At 41.8% G+C, this 21,019-nt stretch overlaps 1 protein-coding gene across 1 annotated transcript in view; it reads right to left on the bottom strand.

The window, feature by feature from the left end:
- GIPC2 (GIPC PDZ domain containing family member 2) overlaps window positions 1-21,019 on the bottom strand; it is an 82,433-nt gene that overhangs the window by 16,290 nt on the left and 45,124 nt on the right. The window contains exon 4 of the mRNA XM_066376628.1: window positions 4,570-4,676. Coding sequence (XP_066232725.1) covers window positions 4,570-4,676 — 107 coding nt within the window. The remainder of the gene's footprint in view (window positions 1-4,569; window positions 4,677-21,019) is intronic.

Here is a 21,019-nt window from a genome sequence, read left to right as displayed (position 1 = left end):
ACAAAGAAAAGACAAGAACATAGTCTCCAAGCAGCTGACAATCTAGAAGGGGATCCAATGTGAAAATAGCAATGTGACAAGAATGAGGACAATTTTTAAAGGACATCTAAGGTATAAAGGCATCAGGGGAGAAGTAAATTTAAATCTCTAAGAGTCAGGAAAGAATTCTAAAGAAAGTGACAAAAATTGTGTTTGCAAAGAGGAACCGGTGCCAGAGAAGCAGGAGAGAGCACTGCAGGTAGAAGGCAATAAATATACAAAGTCTCTATGAGGTGCAGAGTCTGATCAAGACCCTGGCCGGTTGGCTCAAGCGGTAGAGCGTCGGCCTAGCGTGCGGAGGACCCGGGTTCGATTCCCGGCCAGGGCACATAGGAGAAGCGCCCATTTGCTTCTCCACCCCTCCGCCACGCCTTCCTCTCTGTCTCTCTCTTCCCCTCCCGCAGCCAAGGCTCCATTGGAGCAAAGATGGCCCGGGCACTGGGGATGGCTCTGTGGCCTCTGCCCCAGGCGCTAGAGTGGCTCTGGTCGCAACATGGCGACGCCCAGGATGGGCAGAGCATCGCCCCCTGGTGGGCAGAGCGTCGCCCCTGGTGGGCGTGCGGGTGGATCCCGGTCGGGCGCATGTGGGAGTCTGTCTGACTGTCTCTCCCTGTTTCCAGCTTCAGAAAAATGCAAAAAAAAAAAAAAAAGATTATGGCATGTAGGGACTGCAGAAAGCCCATGTGATGAGAAACATTGTGGCAGAATGACTAGATCAAAAGGGCTCCTGGGTGCCGTGGAAAGGGCTCTGGTCTTTGTCCTGCAGGTAAGAGTCTCTAAACCTTTTAATGGCTCACCCCAAGAGTAAAACATTTCTGAACACATGTCCTTATTTAATTTTATTATTTGCAGTTTTTATAAATCATACACATGTATTACCATATTAATTTATTGTTCATATTACAAAAATACACAAAAACAGAATTTTTATAAGGATAAGGTCACGATAAAAAAATTTTTTTAGATTTTACTTATTCATTTTTAAAGAGAGAGGGAAGAGAGAGAAGGAAGGGGGAGGAGCAGGAAGCATCAACTCCCATATGTGCCTTCACCAGGCAAGCCCAGGGTTTCAAACCGGCGACCTCAGTGTTCTCAGGTAAAAGCTTTATCCACTGCACCACCACAGGTCAGGCATGATGCAATATTTTTTAAAGTAATTTTTGTCTTAGGTATTAATGGTAACAAAACATTTTTGTTCTTCCTAAACTGTTATTAAAAGTTTCAGGACCTAGCCTGACCAGGCGGTGGTGCAATGGATAAAGCGTCGGACTGGGATGCAAAGGACCCAGGTTCAAGACCTCGAGGTTGCCAGCTTGAGCAGGGGCTCATCTGGTTTGAGCAAAAGCTCACCAGCTTGGACCCAAGGTCGCTGGCTCCAGCAAGGGGTTACTTGGTCTCCTGAAGGCCTGCGGTCAAGGCACATATGAGAAAGCAATCAATGAACAACTAAGGTGTCGCAATGTGCAATGAAAAACTAAAGATTGATGCTTCTCATCTCTCCGTTCCTGTCTGTCCCTATCTATCCCTCTCTCTGACTCTCTCTCTGTCTCTGTAAAAAAAAAAAAAAGTTTCAGGACCTGGACAGTGGCACAGTAGATAAAGCATCATCCCAAATTGCAGAGGTCACTAGTTTGATCCCTGTGTGACCAGTTTGGGCTCAAGGTCACCATCTCATTCCCGAGGATGCTGACTCAGTGCTCGAGGTCATTAGTTCAAGCTCCAGTCAGGGAACATATGAGAAGCAATCAATGGCACAACTAAATGGAACAATGAGCTGATGCTTCTCTCTCTCTCCCTCTCTCTTCCTCTCTCTCAAAAAAGAAAAGTTTCAGTGAATTTAAATATATATAAATATCAAATCACTATGTTAGAGACCTCAAACTAACATAATGTTACAACTCAATTTTTTTTAAGTTTCATTGAAAAACATGATTGAATATACAGCTGGGAGCAAAAGTAGGTTTATAGTTGTTCATATGGAAAATACAATAATTAATAAATTATGCAAGAATAAACTCTGTGAGTCCTGTCCAAGTAGCTCAGGTGGTTAGAGTGTCATCCAGACACGCTCAGGTTGTGGGTTAAATCCCAGTCAGTGCACATACATGAATCTAGCAATGGCCTGGCCTGTGGCGGCAGAGTGGATAGAATGTCAGCCTGGAATGCTGAGAGCACTGGTTCAAAACCCAGGGCTTGCACAGTTGAGACACATATGACAAGCAACTAATGAAAAACTAGAGAGAAGCAAATACTTCTTGTACCCCCAATCCCCTCTCTTTGTAAAATCAATAAATACAATATTTTTTTTTAAATGTGGGGAAAAAAGAATAAACTGTGTTTCAGGTACTCAGAACTGTAAACCTATTTTGCCCCTTTTTGTATTTTATTATACTTTTAAAATCTTAGTTTTATATTTGATAAGGTCTTATCTTTTTTTTTTTTTTTAGATTTTATTTATTGATTTTAAAGAGAGGAGAGAGAGAGAGAGAGAGAGAGAGAGAGAGAGATTGGGGTAAAAGTGGGAAGCATCAATTCATAGTAGTAACTTCTTGTATGTGCCCTGACCAGGAAAGCCCATGGTTTTGACTGGTAACCTCAATCTTCGAGGTCAACACAATCAAGTCTTGTCTTATACTCAATATATTTTAATACTTGATTTTAAGTAGCTTCATAGCTGAAAAAGAAATGCTTAAAGATGTTAAATAACTCTAAGTGTAAATATTGAGTTCATGATTACATTGTAAGAGAGTCAGAATACTTTTAATATTGTTATAAATGTATGTTGCTTTGTAGTCTCAAAACTTGTATTAAATATGCATCTTATTGAAATTTAAATTTTTTTCTTGAATATATTATTATAACCTTCTCATATTTTTATTTATATTAACTAAACCTTTAACACAATAAAAAACGCAATACATCACTCCTGCCTCCTTTACAGTGCCTTTCGAATGGTCTGTGTAAAGCAACAGGCTCTGCAAAGTAACTAGGTATTTACCTTTGTACCTATCTGGCCATTTTTAAGTTATCACAAGTGTCAGACCTTCTCACACAAAATAGCCACCGCTACTTTACTATTGTGAATAGCTCAACTCATCACCTTCCTCTAGTCACATTCTGATTGCCTGAGTTCCATCCTCACCTTTTCTTTTTTTTTTTATTGAAATGTACTTTACATAACATTATATTAGTTTCAACTGTACAACATAATGATGTGATATATGTAGGTATTGCAAAATCATCACCACAATAAGTCTAGTTAACATCCATTACCACACATAGTTACAAATTGGTTTTTTTTGTAATATAACTTTTAATATCTACTCTCTTAGAAACTCTCAAATATACAATACAGTATTGTTAACAACAGTCACTGTGCGCAGGCCAACTAGCTCAGTTGGTTTAGAGCATCGTCCAGAAGCATAGAGGTTGCCAGGTTTGATCCCCAGTCAGGTTAATACATACAGAAAGTTCTCAATGTTCCTGTCTCTCTCTTTTTCTCTCCCTCTCTTGCTAAAATCAATCAATAAATTTTTTTTAATTTTTTATTTGTCACCATGATGCCCATGGGCACTTAGAAGGTCCCCAAGCCCATGATTCTTTCATGCCTAAAACACTTATCTCACCATCTTTAACCAACTCAATCATTTCTTCTGGAGGAATTCTCTCTGATCTCCCCTCCTTCCCAATCCCTGACAGCAGCTCACCAGCCCCTGCTTTATGACATTAACCCCATCCCCTGGCTTGTGATAGCTTCTTTTTATGCCTCTCTCCTTTTAGAGGAAAACAAGGTCATTATTAATCTTTCTGTCACCAGCACCTGGACTATGCCTGTCTCAACAAACATATATTGTAAATTATGATGTATGTAGGTGGAGTATCTTTCACATAGGTCTAGTTAACATCAGAAGTTATGCTAGGTTAAGAGAGGATGGTTTGTTTAAATCTATATATGTTTTAGATTGTGGCCCTGGCCAGTGGCTCAGAGGATAGAGCATTGGCAGGCAGCTGGGGAGTGCCACAGATCACAGCCTCTTCTCATGCACTGAGTTTCTCTATTTCCTTTCACGTCCTTCCATAATTTTCATATTGAAACTAACTATGTGTGGTAATGGATGTTAACTAGACTTATTGTGGTGATGATTTTGCAATACCTACATATATCACATCATTATGTTGTACAGTTGAAACTAATATAATGTTATGTAAAGTACATTTCAATAAAAAAAAAGAAAAGAAAAGGTGAGGATGGAACTCAGGCAATCAGAATATGACTAGAGGAAGGTGATAAGTTAAGGAGCTATTTAGAATAGTAAAGTAGCGGTGGCTATTTTGTGTGAGAAGGTCTGACACTTGTGATAACTTAAAAATGGCCAGATAGGTACAAAGGTAAATACCTAGTTACTTTGCTATAACTGGAACATATGGCATCTTGTTTAACCTCCTGGTTTTACCTTTCTTTCTGGCTCTAATAATCAATAGTGTCCATTCAGGCCCAAGCAGAATAGGGATTAAATGAGCATAACATACCAGTTCTTCCATGAAGGCAGGGCCTGTTGATCTCAGGCGAAAAGTGGACTTTCTGGTACCAATACCTCTTGTTAAAGATTTTCCAGGTTTTGACCTTGGTTCTGCTTCTACAAAGATACAATAGACAGGGAAAGGTATATATAATCAGAAAGAATTCCAACAGAATGCTGTAAAATCTAATGTAGTTTCCATCACATGACTTTATACAATTACTATACAGATTTGATAAAAAGGTACACCTTCTTTTTTTTTTTTTTTTTTTTTTTAAGGTACGCCTTCTTATAAAATTTCCCAAAACAAATTCACCTGCCTTTTGTTAGTCTTATATGGGAACTCTATGAGAGGTCTGGCTACAAAAGAAAAAAGAGACATTTGAAACGTAAAGGTAGGAAAGACTGGAAGGTATAAAAAAATAAAAAATAAAATGCTGGCTTTACTGTAAGAGTGAAGAAGTGTACACAGTGGGAAAGCAGAGGTAGAAGTTCAGCTGGACTTCTTCAAGGTTATGAAGAACCAAACCAGTCGTATCAATAAAAAAAAAAAGAGGGACAGAGACACTGTTATCTGAGCACCTTCCTCCTGGGTGATGTTTTATATACAAAATCCCATTTGATACTCACTTCAATCTATGAGGCAAGTCACAACCTCATTTTACAGAAAAGGAAAATAAACTCACTCAGGCTCAGAGCTGGGATTCAAATCCGAATCTTGTGACCCCAGAGTCCGTATGCTTTCCTCAGCAACACTCCAAAACCACGCCGCGTGGAAGCACGAGGGGTAAATTCAGAGGCGACAGAATGAGAGAAGCAGGGTTCTAAAGAAAAGCCTGGGAACAGGTTCCCAGAAGGCCTTCCCCTCAGGAGCAGGTGAGAGACTGGGAGCAAGAGTCCTGGGAGCCACTGCTTTCCCTGCACTTGGTCTGTGTCTGGGTCTGGGTTTTGTTTTGATTTTCCAAGTCACAAACAGTCACCCCCAACACCAAGCAGTACCATAGTGAGTGAAAGGGTGGGGTGGGCTCTGAGCACAACGGGAAGGGGAGTGCCCTACGTAGGCCGCCCCAGTAACTTATTCCCTGTGGGAATGTAGGCCTTGAATAGCTACATCCACCTGTCTGCAAAGAAACTGGGTAGTCCAAGTATTTTATGAATTTCCTCACTTTTAAGTTTTGGCAATTGAAGCAATCTTTAAAAAACATTTTGGCAAAAATAAAAGAGATCTGTGGATCAGGTTCCAACCACAAGCCACCCATTTATAACCTCTGCCGATATTCTCCAAGTCCCCTCGACTGAAGACTCTAGGTGGCAGCTGTTTGGGGCGAGGACAGAGGTAGAGGGGAGGAGATGCTGCACCAAGAACTGGACAAAACTGAGCTCCGATGAGAAATCACAGCACAGGCTGGTAAACGCAGGTAGGTGGGGAGGTCCACACAGCTCTCAGCCCGACTGGTAGTGGCACAGTGGATAGAGTGTTCACTTAGGATGCTGAGGACTGAAACAGCACCCTGTGCTGGGACAGGTTGATAATGGAGGAAGCGATGCATATGTTTGGGTAGGGGGAGATGGAATATTTCTGTACTTTCTGCTTATTTTTGCTGTGGATTTAAAACTCTTTTAGAAAATAAAGCTTATTAATTTTAAAAAAAATTTTGCCTGACCAGTAGTAGTACAATGGATATAGCATTGACCTGGGGCACTGAGGGCCCAGGTTCAAAACCTCAAGGTCGCTGGCTTGAGCACTGGCTCATCCATCAGGAGGGCAGGCTCACCAGCTTGAGCACAGGGTCAATGGCTTGAGTGTGGGATCACAGGCATGACCCCATGGTGGGGGGCTTGAGCCCAAAGGTCACTGGCTTGAAGTTCAAGGTCTCTGGCTTGTGCCCAAGGTTACACTTGAGCAAGGGGTCACTAGCTCAACTGGAGTCCCTCAGACAAGGTACATATGAGAAGCAATCAATGAACAACTAAGTGATGCAACTACAAGTTGATAATTCTCATCTCTCTCCCTTCTTGTTTGTCTCTCTGTCTTTCTCTCTCTCTTGCAAGGGAGAAAGGGAGGAGGGAGGGAGGGAGGGAGGGAGAGAGAAAGAGAGAGAGAGAGAGAGAAAGACACATCAAGTGGCCTGCATGAATGCATTCTTACTGGCTCAGAACCTAAAATCATTCCTGTCTTCAGGAAGTACTATTTTGCTATTGAGAATCTACTCCAAAGTGATTAAGGATTTTACACGTTAATTTTAACCTTCATTCAGGAACAGAATCACCCAAAATGAAGTTTCCTTCTTGAAAATAAAAGCATTAAAAATATAATGAGGAAAGTAGGGCAGATCCTCTAAGCAGAAACCTAGAAATGGTGACTGCTGATGCTAACACTAACACGGTGACCAGAGTCAGGAGACTAGAGCTACAGCAGCGAGTTCACAGCATGGGCTTGTCATTTACATTGTGCCCCGTGAGGGCAATGGATCAACAGAAGCAAGACTCCCAGCACAGACTTTCCAAGCAGGGACCCCCAAAAACACAGACAAGGTCAGCCTGTCACCTGCCCTGTCCAGCAGTATGAGTGTTTCAGCTGAGTTGGATACAGCCCCACAGTGGTCAAGATGTGTCAAGTTAATGGTACTAACCTTCATGATAAACAATCTTATGCTCCCTACGCCCTTTACCACACACAACTCCCCACCGAGGTTTCACCAAGTGACCTGGTCGGTATAATCTGTCCTCCCGTATGACTTTTCTGGTGGGTGGGAAATGAACTGCTCAGCGAACCTGTGTTTGGTCCACCACCGCATATACGTGTCCAATTACAAAGTGATACACTGGCATTCTGACTTAGCAACAAGTCCCTTGTAAGTCTGGTGAGCATGATATAACCCTGGAAAATGTAACAACTCCAGATACACTGAAACATAAAAGGCTTGTGGGATTTACAGAGACAAGGTCCCAGACTCTAGGATGTGAGAGCTTCATGAAGCAATTGTCATCCAGGGTTGAGAAGTCAGCCAGCTGCCTAGAGAATGTTTCTATCTTACACTGCACTTACCTGCAACACCAGTTGCTTGAAGGGAAAATGTATGAAGAACAAATTTTTTTAAATTGATAAGCTTTATTTTTCTAAAGCAGTTTTAGGTTCATAGCAGAAAGTACAGAGGCTTCCCATATACTCACCCCACTCACACATATGCATAGCCTCGCTGATTATCCACATCCCCCGCGCAGGGACACCAGCTACAATCAATGAACCCACACTTACGCATTATCACCTAGAATCCATAGTTCACCTAAGGGTTCACTCTCGATGGTGTAGTCTGTGAGTTTGCCCAAATAAATAATGACATGTATTCACTATTGTAATTCACACAAAATAGTTTCACTGCCCTAAAAATCCTCTGCTCTGCCTATTCGTCCCAGATTTTTTGTTATCAGGATGTGTTTGTTCCATGGGAGTGGTATCTCACAACTAACCACTTGGTGGCACTAACGCAAAAGTTAAACTTGAAGTTCTGGTTTGGGGGCCCCCCCAAAAGGCAGTTTACAGACCGCTAGGGAAACAGAAACCAACTTTCTCTAAGATCCTGTGATTCAGGAATATACATCAACCAGTTTGTATGTGAAAATAGGCAGGATAGTTCTGTTCACCCGCAGGGGGAAAGAAACAAGTTCTGTGTTTCTTGACTTTTTAAGGAGTCAACTTTTTCAGTCCAGCCTACTTTGGGGATGCCGATCTGTCTAAGCATGTCTAAGCAGCCAGGCCACACCCTAACCCAGTCACTTCACTTCTCATGAATGGTTCTGCACACGGCCTGTCTAGGGGCTGAACAACGGGAGGGCTACGGTTCAGATGGTGGACACTAGGAAGCGGCGTGCAGCTAGCTGATGCACTAGTTCCCCAGGGCCCCCACCATGGGAAGCTCACTGAGGACCTGCCTGCTGCGGGTCACTGGGGCACAGGGTGCTTGCAGTCTGTGGGTGCGCAGCACATCCCCCTAGTCACCAGGAAGCAGTCATGTTGGTTCCCAAACTTGCCCGTGGCAATTATAGCTGTACTCTAATTATGTAATTTAATTTAAAAGTATGTGAGCTGATAACTGAAAAAAGGAATTTATACTCCTAAGGAAACTAGGTTAACTGCTTTGGAAAGACTCCATAAGAGCTGCAAAAAAAAAAAAGTAATAATAATAATAAATTAGTTGTGGGCAAGATGATGCTAGGAGATTAGAAAAAATATCTTGAAACATCATTTCACGCCTGACCAGGCAGTAGCACTGTGCATAGAGCAACGACCTGGAATGCTGAGCACCCCGAGGTTACTGGCATGAGTGCGGGATCATCCAGATTGAGCCCAAGGTCACCAGCTTGAGCAGGGGTCACCAGTTCAGCTGGAACCCCTAGTCAAGGCACATATGAGAAGGCATCAATGAACAACTAAGGTGCCATAACAAAGAACTGATGTTTTTTATCTCTCTCCCTCTTGTCTGTCTGTCCCTATCTGTCCTTCTCTTTCTCTCTCTTTCTCTGTCTCCTCTCTCTCTTGCTTAAAAAAAAACATCTCACATATCTGGTTTTTAAAAATGAAACAGAACCCAGAGATATGCATTAAGATTGTGATTATGTAAGAAGGATAATAGAATTCCGTTTTGTGTCCTCTACTCAAAGAAAGGGCCTTTTACATCACAAGACAGGTAAAAGGATATATATTCATGTCTTAAAATGTTTATAAACACTTGTATCATTCTTTATGATACCCCATTTCAACTGGCATTGTCAATACACAGACCAACCCCAGTCTCTGCTACATCTGAGGGATGGGGAAATGGAGAAGGCAAAGAGATGTCTGTCTCTAGTCCCACCCTGAGCCCTAGGAAAAGAAGAGCGGCTGACAAACACCAAAGCCCTATTTTCAGCAGGAGCACATGCAACATGACTTATATCCCCAATTGATACAGGATACACCGTGGGGACACAGGGCATTCTCCCGCTCCTGCACAGAACAAGCTCTTCTCCCGACCCCACAGGAGCACAGGTTGGCCTGGAGCACAGATCACAGCTTTCAGAGCAGGGCAGAGCCATGACTCAACGGGAGGTGGGCACAGATGGACACAGCTGTATCAATGGTTGCTCAGTGAACAGGAGATGGATTTGAGAACCAGAGAACCTGAGTTTAAAACCCCAGCTCCTCCATTTACAAATTGTGTCAACTTGAGGAATCTGTAAGATGAGAGTTACACCTATGTGCAGCATTGTTTTAAGCACTCAAGGGCCAGTGTCTCCAGGTGCTTCGCCCAGTGGCCTGGCTGGTATCAGAAGCGCTGCTGGAGGGGGAGACCTGCTCTTCCCACTCCCCTCCTCGTCCGCACCACTTGCATGGGCTTTCTCTCAGAGAATGAGAAACAAGTAAAGTTCTCTCTTCAATTGTTCAGAAAATTGTTCACTTCCAACACAAATGTCTCTTTTTTATTCTACTTTATCTTTTCTACAATACTATAACTTCCCCCACTTCAATTTACAGGAGGGTGAAAACAACAGATTCTACGAAGAGGCAGAGGCGGAGTGGTAGCCCAGCCCTACCTGGGAGAGCTCAGCCCTGGAGGCCTCCAGAGTCCATCTCACTGGGTGACAGCCCCCCCCACACACACACACACACACAAAAGTCCCCAATTGGAGCTACGTGACACCGCAAGAGCAAGTGAGCGGACATATCACCCTCCATCGCAGAAAAGGAAACACCCAGTGCCCGCCCCTAACACCCATGTAGCATGAACTAAGCTACTGCTCATGGGAATGATTCACTTGAAACTTTCTTCCCACTGGGTACCTGAGAAGCTCAAGGTACATGGATGCCACCAGAGCAAAGGAATGGGGCACGAAGGACAATTCTCCCAGGCCAAGGCTGCAAACAGGCAGTTCACAGTTACATGGGGTCCGCAGACAGGTTTGCAGAATGTGCAATATTTTCAGATTTTTTGGTAGTTGTCAACACTTAAAAGTTGGACAGAAATCAGAGTTCTATTATCCTTTTTATGTAATCACAACTTTAATTCATATCTAATTTAAAAGTTAGGTGATTTCTCATAAAAAAAAAAAAACTCAAATTTTCAGTTTCTCTTGGACACTGGCACGTTCCTAAGAGCCTGGACATATACAAACGGCACTGTCCAAAAACAGCTCACGTGCCCCTCCCCTACTCTCACCACTAACATGCACACACTTCCTCAGAATAGTTAACAAAACCTAGTTTATGTCCCAGGATTTCAGATTTTAACTGTACATTTCATTTTTCTATGTGTCCTTCCTTTCTCCAACATTTCTCAGACTTCTGTAGAATAACCCTGGTTTCTTTATGTTGTGGATGGGGGGAGTTGTTGTTTTTCTGTTTGTTTGTTTTTAATCCAGCTGGTGTGGTGCCCAGTCAGACAAAAAGTGAGGGAAAGGAGGCAAGAGGAAGCCATATGCACAAGGTGTCGGTTGTCTGTTGGATCAGAAGGGCTGGCAACATATGAACCAACCCCGCCCAGACACACACAAAAAGTTGCTCTTAACTGTTCTTTTGATAAGACTGAACAGTGTATGACAAATGTTGGAAGTGAAACAACTATACCCAAAATCTCTTTGTCTTTGGTTAAGGTGTTATTTTGAGAAGAACTCAGCCATGTGTTTATAATTCTGAAATAACAGGCAAAAGTTGATGTGCATCTCTGGGAAGCAGGTTCATACCTTTAATCCAGAGAGAACTATGTTAAAAACAGATTACAAACCTCTAAAATCCAAGATGTGCAAATTTAAAAAAAAAAAAGAGCAAGAGCTCAAATATTTTGTTGTTACCCTTTTACACTTTCTTTATTCCACAGTATAATTTATCATGGGAATTCAAAACTAAAAATTCATTCACTTTTATTACGGTTTATTACAAATATTTTCCCCTGGCCTTTAAGTTAAGGAAAAAATTGATAATCAAATAAATAAATCAAAGTTAAGGGAATTATTACAAAAATAATCCTGCCAATTTAAAGAGTCAATAGAGCTTGGCCTGTGATTGCACATTGGATACAGCATCAATCTGGAGCACCGAGATCTTCGCATCAAAACCTTGAGCTTCCCTGGATAAGGCACATACAACAAGCAATCAATGAACAACTCAAGTGAAGCAACTATGAGTTGCTACTTCTCTTTCCTCCCCACCCCTCCTCTCTTTGTAAAATTAATTAAAAAAATCTTTTTTAAAGGGGGGGGGGGTTGCTTATCTGCTTAACATTTTCTGAAAACATACTCTGACCAAAATTTTGAGCATAATTTCTTCTTTTTTTTAAGATTATTATTTATAGATTTTTTCAGAGAGGGTGGGGGGACCAGAAGTAGTTAATTCATTCTAGTTGTTCATTGGTTCTTTGTCATATGTGCCTTGACTGGGCAAGCCCAGGGTTTTGAACTGGCACCCTTAGCATTCCAAGTTGGCACTCTGTCCATTTCACCACCACAGGTCAGGCTTGAGCAAATTCCCTTTTTTTTATTGATTTTAATTTATTGTGTTTACATAGATTCTAGTGTCACCCCGAATGCATCCCCCCTCCCCCATATTCCCCTCAGCATCTCCCTTGCCCTCCTCCCCAAAGCACCCTCCCCCTTCCCTTCAGGATTATCCCATCCTATCATCCCCTCTCTTGAGTATAATTTCTTAAATCCATTTTTCTATAATAACATAACAAGTCCTACTGTACAAGTAATTTCTAATAAAATATGTATTATTAGTATAATTGCTGCTTTTCTAATATGTTACATTATATTCATATTATTCATACAAATTAAGTAAGCCACTTACATTTTAGCATCATTTTTGACCCCTTCATCCTACATTTTTCTATTAATACTTTGATTGTTAAGCTTAAAAAAGCTGAATGCTGTTATTTACCTTCTACTCATGGTTGATATTCATTCTAAACACTCCATAAACACCGGTCTAAGAAACCAATCGCAGTTTAGGGTGTCTTGGAAAATACAGATTACAAAGTTTTCAGTATTACAAATTAGGGCAATTGCACTTTTCCCTGATTAAAAACGTGAGCATTAATTAAATTTCCTTTTTTTTTTAAGATTTTATTTAATGATTTTTTTTTTTTTTTTTAGAGAGAAAGGCATGGAGGGGGAGCGGAAGCATCGGAAACATCAACTTGTAACTGCTTCTCGTATAGGCCTGATCCAGCAAGCACAGGATTCCAAACCAGTGACCTCAGCATTCCAGGTCTACGCTCTACCCACTGTGCCACCACAGGTCAGGCCTAAATTTTCTTTTAATAAGAAGTTAAGGGGGGTATGGGGAGGTTGTTTGTTGGAGGGAGAGAGAGGAAGAGAGAAAGAGGGTGAGAAGCATTAACACGCAATTGCTTTTACTTTAGTTGTGCACTGACTGCATCAGAGAAAGGGAGGCAAGAGTGAGAAGTATCAACACCTAGTTGCTTTCTAAAGTGTTGAACACTGAGCTTCTCATACGTGCCTTGAAGAGGGCCGTACCAGTGTCCCCTTGCTCAATCCACTGACCTTGGGCTTTTCATGCCAGCAACCTCTGGGCTCAAGCTGGCAAGCCTTGGGATCATAGAGATGATTCCCCCACTCAAGCCAGTAACCCCACACTGATGAGCCTGCACTCAGAACCAGAGACCTCGGGATTTCAAACCAGCGACCTTGGGTCAAGGCTTTATCCACTGCACCACCACTGTCATGTTCCTTTTTTTTTTGTATTTTTCTGAAACCGGAAACAGGGAGAGACAGTCAGACAGACACCCGCATGCGCCCGACCGGGATCCACCCGGCACGCCCACCAGGGGCGACGCTCTGCCCACCAGGGGGCGATGCTCTGCCCCTCCGGGGCGTCACTCTGCCGCGACCAGAGCCATCCCCAGCGCCCGGGCCATCTTTGCTCCAATGGAGCCTTGGCTGCGGGAGGGGAAGAGAGAGACAGAGAGGAAGGAGGGGGGGGGGGTGGAGAAGCAAATGGGCGCTTCTCCTGTGTGCCCTGGCCGGGAATCGAACCCAGGTCCCCCGCACGCCAGGCCGACGCTCTACCGCTGAGCCAACCGGCCAGGGCCTGTCATGTTCCTTTTAATGAGAGTTTACAATGTGGATGAAAAGGGGTTTTATGGAAAGTAACATCACAGAGTGATCCAATCATAAATTCCTAAATGGGCAGGTCATGCTCAAGGCATATAACTTCTTTAGTAAAAGGTTTATCTTTGCCTTAAGCAAGCCATTGCCTCTGTGCATCTAGGTTAATACACCTTTGAATGCCTCCCCTCAGATCCCTCGGAAGTGAAAGCACCCTCAGAAGAGCACATGATCCAGTTAACTATCCTGGAATCCAGTTCCCAACTTGCTTTCATGTAATCTTCCTTCCTTTCCCTCCTTAATTCCAGATGCATAAAAGAAGGTACAGATGGTCATCCTGGGAAGGATTTTACTCAATCTGTTGGGATTTGCTTCCCAGGCATATTGTATTCTCTATTTGGCTCAAATAAATTTTTATAAAAATTCTCTAAAATTTGGACATTCTTTTTTTTTTTCTTTAATTGAATAATATATCGGGATGACATTTGTTAACAAAAATTATACAGGCTTCGGGTGCACAATTCAAGTTGGGACATTCTTAGGTCAGCAACAACTACAGTAAAAGAGTGCACATTTAGCCTGGGTCTTTATTCAACTGGGTCTTTACACTGGATACACACTTCTCAGTTACCCTCAGATTCATCTAACACATCCGCCATACCCCATATAAGAACTTGGCTCTTCATTTATCTTTTTTCATAATATCTTTGAGTAGGTGCCAAACCCATGTCTAACTAGATATACAAAGAGCAGAACAAACTTAGCATTAAAAGAGGCATGTTCTACCCAAAAAATTTGTCATTGTGAGCACTTTAAACCTTTGCCAAAAAATACATGAAAGAGAGTGCCATTATCAGATAAAACGTTTCAAATAAACTTTTCTCCCTGACATTCCCCAAATCATTTCTACATCCCACTGCCTCATTTCCTTCTTTGTTTTTCTTTCATTTTATTTAGAAAATTAAATTTAACAGGGTGACATTGATCAATAAGAGTACATAGGTTTCAGGTAAACATTTCTATAGCACTTGAACTGTTGATTATGTTGTGTGCCCATCACCCAAAGTCAAATCATCTTCCATCACCATATCTGCCCTCTTTCCACTGCCTCATTTCCAATCACCACTTTTATCACGGGCTCTGAGGTAGAAATTTTGGGATTCATATTTGCTTTTTCTCAACTTTCTCTCCTCTCTGAATTAGGTAAACATGATCAATGCACCTTCTACCCCCATTTCTGCCTTTGCAATATTACTCAGCCTTTTTTCTTTTCTTCAAATTCCCACTGCTGCCCCTAATCCCTGACTTTAGCCTTTACCCTGAACATGTTGCCGCAGCCTCTTGCATGGTTTCTCCTCTAATTAAATAGAGCTCCATTGTCCTTCTGGGCTTAATTCCCCAAAATCTATTTGATCGTGTAATTCTTCAGTTTTAATATCAAAATGTTTCCCTATTAGCCCCTGAGACAAGGTCAGAGCTCCTCTTAATATGGCCTGGAGCTCCTTAAGCAGCCTGGATTGTAGCGGTCCCTCCAAGGTTAGGCTCTTCACCATCCTGAACACTTCCCATAGGAAATTGTCCTTCCTCCTGTATACTTTTCTCATCCCCTGAGACCAAATTCAAGTGCAAGAATCTTCTCTAGGAATCTTTCTCACCCAGTCCTCTCCACTGGATATCTTTCCCTTCTCTGAACACCTGTCTAAATTTCTGTAGTTAAGTTAAACTTTACTCCACAATTCTGAAAAAAAATAAGGAAATGTCAGATTGAATATGACATTAAGCTCCACACACCACAGGTCTGGTGAGAAATTGAGTCTTGGTTATGCTTGAGAAGTCTCTCTCCCCCTCTTAGGATCTGGAGGGCTGATGTTAGTCTCTGTATACACAGACTCTCCCCTGGAGCTCTATGGCCAAGTCACTGTGCCAAGCCCAGGACACAGGTAGTCCTTCATCTTGGACTGCCCGGCCATAGTTCTTACAGCTCTGATAGCCCAAGGCAAGCCTATCAGGAGTCCTATCACCTCTCAAGGAAAGTTACTTGGAAAGGAGACACTGGTACCTGATAATAGTGAAATTTGCCAAAAATTATTGGTGCCACCTGACCAAGATGGCACAGTGGATAGAGCAACAACCTTGGATGCTGAGGCCCCAGGTTCAACAACCTGAGACTGTTGGCTTGAGTGCAGGCTCATCTGGCTTGAGCACCAGCTCACCAGCTTGAGGGTAGAGCCACTGGCTTGTGTGTGGGATCATCGACATGATCCCATAGTTGCTGGCTTAAGCCCAAGGTCCCTGGCTTGTGCAAGGGGTCACTGGTTTGGCTGCAGCCCCCCCCCCATTGATCATCCACAGAATGCTCTTAAATAAGACACCTCGATAAATTAATGGCTAATCAGCCCATGCCGACACAGAACTGTGCTGTCATGCCTGTGGTAGTTTTTAACTTTTGGGGATGCTTGGACTCACCTACAGCCATTAAGGCCCCGACACAGACAAGCTTAATGAAGCTGGACTTTACCCTATGTTATACTGTACACAGCATACCTTACAACCGAGAAAGTAAACTTAATGGTCTCAAGGCACATGAATGGAAACTCAATTAAACGTAATGGCCCCAGAGATTTTTACTCCAGAGGACTATCTAGTCAATTGTCACAGTGCATAAAGATATATGTACAGGTGTAAAGTGATGTGAATCCAAGTTGATCCTTCTCATCTCTCTCCCTTCCTGTCTGTCTTCCTCTCAATAAAAAAATAAAAATTAAAAATAAAATAAAATATAAATCATTGGTGCCAGGGCTTTCTCCTGGGGAGATTCTTCCCAATCTTACCACTTCTCCCAGCCATGAACACTCTCTAAGCCTTAGAACCCTTCCATTGTAGACAAGTCAGCTTTCAGCAGAATTCCATTTCATTTAAATCTGCATTACAGTACATATCATAGTTCTAAAGAGGCAGTGACACACAATGTTAAGAGCACAAGCCTGGGAGCAAACAGAACTGGAGTATTATTCTTGTACTTCCCACCCACCACTGAGTGACCTCAGTCTGCTTATCTAGAAAACTTCATAGGAATGGCATGAGGATTACATCAGCCCTAATAACAGTAGTCCTGGTAGCAATGACTAACATGTATGTAGCACTGTGCACCAAGCACTATTCCAAGTACTTTATATACATTAACTCATTGAGTCCTCCCAACACTTTATAGTAAAAAGGCAGCCCAAGATCACATAGTTAATAGGCAGCAGAGACAAGAATTAAACCCTGACCTATGTTGATGCATTGGATTAAACATTGACCTGGGACACTGAGGACACCATGAAACCCCAGGTTTGCCCAGCCAAGGCACAGACGAGAAGCAACTAAAAGTTGATGCTTTCTACTCCTTCCCCAACCTTCCCCTCTTCTCCTCTCTCTAAAATCAATAAGTAAAATCTTAAAAAACACATACACACACACTTTGGCTCAGAGTTTATGCAAACCAATTATCATATTGCTTCTAATAAACATTCAATAAATGGTAGCTATTACTGGTATTAATAGAATTACTTGATTCTCAATGTATCAACTTCTTATAGTAATTTATAAGCTCCTTGGAGACAGTAAACATGCTGACAACATATTAGTGTTATAAAGCTGGCTCTGGAGTGTGAAGCTTGCCTCCCTCCCTCACTAGCTTGCTCCTAAACCTTGTTCACTTGCTTACCCTTTTAGAATGTTTGCAGGGATTAAATTATTTCTTACTTAACAACTACTTAGAGCCTGACCAGGCAGTGGCACAGTAGATAGAGCATTGAACTGGGATACAGGGGACCCAAATTCAAAACCCAGAGGTCGTCAGCTTGAGCACGGGCTCACCAACTTGAGCCCAAAAATCTCTGGCTTGAGCAAGGGGTCACTCACTCTGCTGTAGTCCCTCAGTCAAGACACATATGAGAAAGCAGTCAATGAACAACTAAGAAGCCACAACGAAGAATTGATACTTCTCATCTCTCTCTCTTCCTATTTGTCTGTCCCTATCTGACCTTCTCTCTTTCTCTCTCTCTCTCTCTCTCTGTCACAAAAAAAAAACACCTGTTGCAGCTATGACAATGATATACCAACATGAGATACGATATTACCATCCATCTTTCAGAATCTGAAAGAGTACCAGCATTCTCAACAACTATTTGCTAATCAGCAATTCACCCACATTGTTTTTCCTGTATCATGCAGGTTCTTCTTATTTCTAAAATTACTCCTTAGGCCCTGGCTGGTTGGCTTAGTGGTAGATCATCATCCTGGCGTGTGGATGTCTTAGGTTCAATTCTTGGTCAGGGCACAAAGGAGAAGCGAACATCTGTTTCTCCACCCCTCCCCCCTCTGTCTCCGCCTCCTGCAGACATGGCTCGATTGATTCGAGCAAGTTGGCCTCTGGTGCTAAGGATTGCACCCACCTCAGGCACTAAAAAATGGCTCAGCTGCTGAGCAACAAAGCAAGGGCCCTAGATGAGCAGAGCATCGCCCCCTAGTGGGCTTACCACGTGAAACTCAGTTGGGACACATGTGGGAGTCTGTCTCTCTGCCTCTCCTCTTGCTAAAATAATAGTAATAATAATAATAATAATAATAATAATAATAATAAATAAAATAACTCCTTAAAAGGAAAGGTACACCTTCATAATTAAAGCAGTAATATAAGCTGACTTACTAGGCTTCTAGGACTGTTCTCTGACTTTTTTCGAATGTTTAATCAAGTAAAGCTCATAGCAACCCACTGTGGCCAATACTATCAGCACCTTCAGTTTTATGTGGGAGGAAAACAAATCACGGAAAGGTTAAGTAATTCAGCCAGTGTCACAAATGTCGCATTATCACACAGCCTAATGTGGCAGAGTCTATAACTTACTGACTTGCACTTTTATTGTCTCTTTTGTCTTTCTTCACATTCCCCAGGATATTCATTTGGATTCAGTATAAGTGGGGAAGTACCAAAAGCATTTGTTGTTTGAAATAGCATAAAAAATAGAAAGTACTTTGAAATGTTTGAAATATCTAAAAAGTCATATAAAACTCAAAATCCAACATTTCTGTCAAAATCAAATATCTTGAAACTTTAAAAATGTTTCACCAGTTAAGTTGAATCACAAAGATGAGGTCTGAATTTTCCAGCCGTGAATGACTCAAAGGACTCAAATAATTCACATACTGAACATCCTGTTCTCGTGGACATACAGCACAGAAATGGAGCCTCCGAAAGAAGACATGGCCCAGAGGTCCGTCACAAACTCAAACCCCAAAATAAAGACTAGAATGCCCTAGAAGGTAAACTTCATTTCAACTCCCTTTCTCATTTCAAAACACTTTACAAAAACATTTCAGACTTCCTTCCACAAACCTGTCTGCATAAATGGCAAATATTACAAATTTAAAAAATTTTCCAGGATAAACCTAGAAACTTTTCTAAGTAAAAGTGAATCAAAGCCTCACATTTTTAAAAAACTCACACATTTATAATTAATTTTTTTGTTTGTTTGTTTGTTTTTGCAATTACACGGTCTCACAGAAAAATACACCAGCTGATCTAGTCTGGTCCTAAAGCCAGTTAAATGGAAGAGTGAATGTTCATAGCCTTGGGAAAATCTATGTTTACAGGGTAAACTGCAGAGCTGAGCTCATTGTGCAGACATGTTCCTTTTCACTGGCAAAGTAGAAAGGAAGTGAGCCATGCCCTAAAAGAAAGAAAAGAAAATGCCACAAGAGACATTCCAGTCGATACTTGATAAGGACTGGGAAGGTTGCCATCAACCCATGGCTGGAAGAAACAAAATTTGGATGAGAAAGCAGTTGACCAAGAGCAACCATGCTAGACATGGGGGTGAATTCCCATTAAACTACAGATTTTCAACAAGGGAGTAATTTAAACCAATGGCTTTTAAATGTGTGTGGTTTTCTTTGCTATGACACAGAGTGAAAAATATATACATTATTATATCATGGCCCATAAGAATACACATACATTTAAATATACATATATACATACACACATATATAAATAAAACTTACAAACATAGAAACAATGTAATTGCAATACTCACCCTTACTAGGCCCAAAGCACCATGAAATTTTCAATTCTATTCTACTCTGTGTTCTAAACACACTGGTTGAGAATCACTGGTTGAAAATCAGGGATTAAACCAGCACAGGGATTCGGAGTATGTTTTATTCTGAGGCCTTTGTTCCTCCCGCCGAGCCCCACAGCCAATTTAGGACAGCTGCAATGGGCCTCTGCTGTCTCGGGACAGGTGACTTGTTGAGTGCTTACGGAAAGGCCATCCAGAAGCTGTCTCCTCCATGTCTGGCCATTCCTCACTGTGCTGGTTTCTTTGCTTTCTACACCTTAAATGCTGCGGTTCCCCCAGAGCTCTGCTGTTGGTCATTTTCTCTTATTAGTCTAATTCATTGGATCTATTTCCATGGCTTCAAATTACAGTCATGTGCCACATAACATTTCAGTCAGCAATAGAACACATATACAAGTGGCCCCACAAGATTATAATGGTGCTAGAAAATTCCTATCCCTAGTGCTGTCATAGCTATAGTAATGTCATAGCACAACGCATTACTCAAATACCATTTTGTTACAACTGCTTACAGTATTCAGTACAGTAACATGCTGTACAGGTTTGTAGCCTAGGAGCTGTAGGGGAACAGAAGTTCTCACCCCAAAATATGTCTATTTGGCATAAGGATTATTTTAGGCTGGTTTTTTTTAACAAACAGCAGACAGGGGAGAAGTTCTAAAAACCAAGTAAAAGTTACTCCTGTAGAAGACATTTACATTTATAAAGGAAATTTCCATTTGTAAGGGTATCTTTCAAGCTGTACAACAAGAGGGAATGTTGTACAGAGAAACAAGAGTATCTCTAGAAACTCTTATCAATTCAGAAGACTTATATTCACACAACAATCTTATGTTTGTGCTTTTCCTGGTAACCGCCCATAACTCCCACCCCCAACATCTTCTTTTGTCTTCAGCTGAAGATGGTACTTAAGGTGACTTCAGCCACTGTGATGAGTTACCCATTTTTCCTGGGGCTCTGTATACAGGAGGCATACATGTTATTAAACTTTGTTTCTCCTATGCATCTGTTTTATTACAGAGATCTCTAAGCCAACAACTCAAAGGATAGAGGAAAAATTATCTTTCTTCCCCTAAAGAGAAATAGGCTATGACATACAGCTTAGGTGTGTAGTAAGCTACATCATCTAGGTTTGTACAAGTGCACTCTGATGTGTGCACAACAACAAAATCACCTGACACACTTCTCAAAATGTATCCCTGTTGTTAAGTGGGCCCATTCTCTAGGGCCCCG

This window comes from Saccopteryx leptura, chromosome 3 (assembly GCF_036850995.1).
Source record: "Saccopteryx leptura isolate mSacLep1 chromosome 3, mSacLep1_pri_phased_curated, whole genome shotgun sequence".
Classification (NCBI taxonomy): Eukaryota; Metazoa; Chordata; class Mammalia; order Chiroptera; family Emballonuridae; genus Saccopteryx; species Saccopteryx leptura.
This window is presented reverse-complemented; position numbering and strand designations above follow the sequence as displayed.